At 47.0% G+C, this 4,159-nt stretch overlaps 1 protein-coding gene across 1 annotated transcript; it reads left to right on the top strand.

Annotated features, from left to right (window-relative positions):
• The first annotated feature begins 1,891 nt into the window (after positions 1 to 1,891).
• Positions 1,892 to 3,957, top strand: LOC131688030 (RNA-binding protein 12B-like). The gene is made up of 4 exons (XM_058972159.1): positions 1,892 to 2,061; positions 2,131 to 2,457; positions 3,241 to 3,617; positions 3,689 to 3,957. Exons 1-4 carry the CDS (start codon positions 1,892 to 1,894, stop codon positions 3,955 to 3,957), a joined length of 1,143 nt encoding a protein of 380 aa, XP_058828142.1.
• Positions 3,958 to 4,159: the final 202 nt, after the last annotated feature.

Raw genomic sequence — 4,159 nt, 5'->3', positions numbered from 1 at the left:
TTTTAGTCACCCCCGCCTGGCAGTCGTCGTAAAGGACAAATGTGGTTTAATATAATTTTGTTGTGTGCACTGATATTTCTAGCCGCCCAATTGCATTTTACGGGGAATCATTCCTGAGAACACAATATAACTTTAACCTGGAATCCGAAAATGATAAGTATAACTAAATAATATTTTATTCACTATAACTTAAGAGTTGATACATACGAAATCCATACATGGCCGCGGTAATCAACATGTTACATCCGAACTGCATGCTTTGTTCAAATTAAATGCAGTTTACTTACTCTTTGTGTGCGGGCCATTTTGCCCCTTTATTGTGGTGCATTTTGCCCCCTTGTTGTAGTGCATTCTGCCCCGTTGTTGTGGTACATTTTACCACTGCACTAGTGCGTTTTGCCCCGCAAATATTTCAATGTAAAATTTTTCGTGATTTTGAAAAGTTGATTTTTTCATGTGATTTTGAATATGTGGAATATTAACATTATGACTACTATTATAGGGGGAGACGTTGGATTAAGGATTTCTTTCATTGCAATGTAGGGGATAAAGTTCTGCAATCGAGATATGATAATAATTCCTTAGGGAGTGCGTTTTACCACATCTTCCCCTAAACGTCTTGCTATTAGAGCATTTTATCTATTACCGTAAAGGCATTACGGCCGAGTTCTGGGTGTACCAACGCTCCATGTATCGTTAATTTTTTTTTTTAAAAATGCGTCTTTTTAACGAATTATCCTGACGAAAACACTTCAACAAGTTTTCACTCAACGTTTCCTTGTTTATTTACATTCATGCAATACCCAGGCAAATTTAAGCATTTTCGATACTGAGTCAATATCACGGTCCACGTACAACCAATTGTCTACCAAAAATCGAATATTTAATTATAGGGTTACTGTTCCCTAATTCATCTTAGCTCCTCTATTCATCTCACCCATTTGAACTCGTTAGTTAGAGCAGTATCTGCTATCTCTATTCAACGCATTAGCTCAAATGGTAGGATGAATAAGGGTACGTTGTACTCGACTTTTCGCTTCGCTGAAACGGGAGCATTTCACATTTTCCAGGCAAAATTTTTAACTGTACTGCTTCTTAGGGACGTAGCAAAGATGATGATACATATTTAAGCGCAATCCAGTCACTCTAAGTCGAGTTATCCACTAAACAGCGTGATATACTGACTAATGAGATGAATAAGGGCACGTTTACCCTAGTTAAAAAAGTCGTTTCGGAATCAATCCAACCAGTCAAAATCGAACTTCATTGAAGCACCACAGACGAGGAAAAACCCACCACATATGGTACTTGTGAATGTCGAAACCATAATTTACATTCAAACAAGAAACAAATGTAACCGAGTGCCAACTTCACCCGATGAGGGCTTGCCGAGTGTCGAGCAACTATTTCATGTATAGGTGAACCACTAGCGCATATGGCAAGATTTACCGCAGCAGCCTTGAAAAGAATTTGAGGGTGCCGAGCGCAGCAGTAATCGATAAAGGACCCGTCAAAACTCACCCCTCACCTATCAGCCTGCATGGTTGGTTGGTTAATCATCCGATCCGAATCGCAGACGGATATTTGCTCTAGGGCTAAACGGGACCGGGAAGGGGTTCTAAATAAATAGCATTAATGCGTTTCTAGTTGATTCGGCACTAATTCATGGTTACAGATTACATATGTGTTAACACCACGTAACATGTGCAGGGCTGCGTCGCCATGCCGTTATTATCTCATCTCAAATGTCTATTGAACCGGCAAACAATGCCGTCCCAGCATTGGAACAGGTTGTGAAAGACCCTTCCGCACCGTTCGTTCGCTCGCACGTCCCGCTCTGTTTAGGACGATTGCAAACATTATCTTTAGTCCTTGCGGTTTACCATCAAATATGATGCATTTCCGCGGAGACGAGCATATGGTTTTTCCGGGGATGCTGCTGGTGCTGGTGAGTAGAAAAACAGATGTTACGATACTGGGTACTGTCTTCTGTCAGCCGCTGTGCGGCGGTGAGGATGATGGATGCTTTTTCTCTGAAGTGATGCTTCAATCGACGAATAGGTTAGTGTATATTTTATGATAATGTGTTCAAATTTAAATGAACCTTTTCAGACTCAACTTTTTTTCTAGCGCATATGGAATTCTCCAAGACTGGAAGCGTGGAAGACTGGAAGCGTGGAAGACTGGAAGCGTGGAAGACTGGAAGCGTGGAAGACTGGAAGCGTGGAAGACTAGAAGCGTGGTAGACTGGAAGCATGGAAGACTGGAAGCGTGGAAGACTGGAAGCGTGGAAGACTGGAAACGTGGAAGATTGGAAACGTGGGAGACTGGAAGCGTGGAAGACTGGAAGCGTGGACGACTGGAAGCATGGAAGACTGGAAGCATGGAAGACTGGAAGCGTGGAAGACTGGAAGCGTGGAAGACTGGAAGCATGGAAGATTGGAAGCGTGGGAGACTGTAAGCGTGGAAGACTGGAAGCGTGGAAGACTGGAAGCGTGGAAGACTGGAAGCGTGGAAGACTGGAAGCGTGGAAGACTGGAAGCGTGGAAGACTGGAAGCGTGGAAGACTGGAAGCGTGGAAGACTGGAAGACTGGAAGACTGGAAGACTGAAAGACTGGAAGACTGGAAGACTGGAAGACTGGAAGTCTGGAAGACTGAAGGACTGGAAAACTGGAAGCGTGGAAGACTGGAAGCGTGGAAGACTGGAAGCGTGGAAGACTGGAAGCGTGGAAGACTGGAAGCGTGGAAGACTGGAAGCGTGGAAGACTGGAAGCGTGGAAGACTGGAAGCGTGGAAGACTGGAAGCGTGGAAGACTGGAAGCGTGGAAGACTGGAAGCGTGGAAGACTGGAAGCGTGGAAGACTGGAAGCATGGAAGATTGGAAGCGTGGGAGACTGGAATCAGGAATCAGTAGCGTCTGGCTCAAATGGCACGTTCCCCATGTTGATCGGAGATTTGTGCCTAAAGCGTGGGAGACTGGAAGCGTGGAAGACTGGAAGCGTGGAAGACTGGAAGCGTGGAAGACTGGAAGCGTGGAAGACTGGAAGACTGGAAGACTGGAAGACTGAAAGACTGGAAGACTGGAAGTCTGGAAGACTGAAGGACTGGAAAACTGGAAGCGTGGAAGACTGGAAGCGTGGAAGACTGGAAGCGTGGAAGACTGGAAGACTGGAAGCGTGGAAGACTGGAAGTCTGGAAGACTGGAATACTGGAAGACTGAAGGACTGGAAGACTGGAAGACTGGAAGCCTGGAAGATTGGAAACGTGGGAGACTGGAAGCGTGGAAGACTGGAAGCGTGGAAGACTGGAAGCGTGGAAGACTGGAAGCGTGGAAGACTGAAAGCGTGGAAGACTGGAAGCGTGGAAGACTGGAAGCGTGGAAGACTGGAAGCGTGGAAGACTGGAAGCGTGGAAGACTGGAAGCGTGGAAGACTGGAAGCGTGGAAGACTGGAAGCGTGGAAGACTGGAAGCGTGGAAGACTGGAAGCGTGGAAGACTGGAAGCGTGGAAGACTGGAAGCGTGGAAGACTGGAAGCGTGGAAGACTGGAAGCGTGGAAGACTGGAAGCGTGGAAGACTGGAAGCGTGGAAGACTGGAAGCGTGGAAGACTGGAAGCGTGGAAGACTGGAAGACTGGAAGTCTGGAAGACTGGAATACTGGAAGACTGAAGGACTGGAAAACTGGAAGCGTGGAAGACTGGAAGCGTGGAAGATTGGAAACGTGGAAGACTGGAAGCGTGGAAGATTGGAAACGTGGGAGACTGGAAGCGTGGAAGACTGGAAGCGTGGAAGGCTGGAAGCGTGGAAGACTGGAAACGTGGAAGACTGGAAGCGTGGAAGACTGGAAGCGTGGAAGACTGGAAGCGTGGAAGACTGGAAGCGTGGAAGCGTGGAAGACTGGAAGCGTGGAAGACTGGAAGCGTGGAAGACTGGAAGCGTGGAAGACTGGAAGACTGAAAGACTGGAAGACTGGAAGACTGGAATACTGGAAGACTGGAAGCGTGGAAGATTGGAAACGTGGGAGACTGGAAGCGTGGAAGACTGGAAGCGTGGAAGGCTGGAAGCGTGGAAGACTGGAAGCGTGGAAGACTGGAAGCGTGAAAGACTGGAAGCGTGGAAGACTGGAAGCGTGGAAGACTGGAAGCGTGGTAGACTGGAA

Source organism: Topomyia yanbarensis, chromosome 3 (genome assembly GCF_030247195.1).
Source record: "Topomyia yanbarensis strain Yona2022 chromosome 3, ASM3024719v1, whole genome shotgun sequence".
NCBI lineage: Eukaryota > Metazoa > Arthropoda > Insecta > Diptera > Culicidae > Topomyia > Topomyia yanbarensis.
This window is presented reverse-complemented; position numbering and strand designations above follow the sequence as displayed.

Excerpts from the sequence above, each read along its gene's own strand:
- LOC131688030 (XM_058972159.1), top strand. The coding sequence starts at position 1,892 with ATGATGCATTTCCGCGGAGACGAGCATATGGTTTTTCCGGGGATGCTG. Across the intron at positions 2,062-2,130 it reads ATGCTTCAATCGACGAATAG|CGCATATGGAATTCTCCAAG; the intron begins GTTAGTGTATAT and ends CTTTTTTTCTAG. Across the intron at positions 2,458-3,240 it reads GATTGGAAGCGTGGGAGACT|ACTGGAAGCCTGGAAGATTG; the intron begins GTAAGCGTGGAA and ends GAAGACTGGAAG.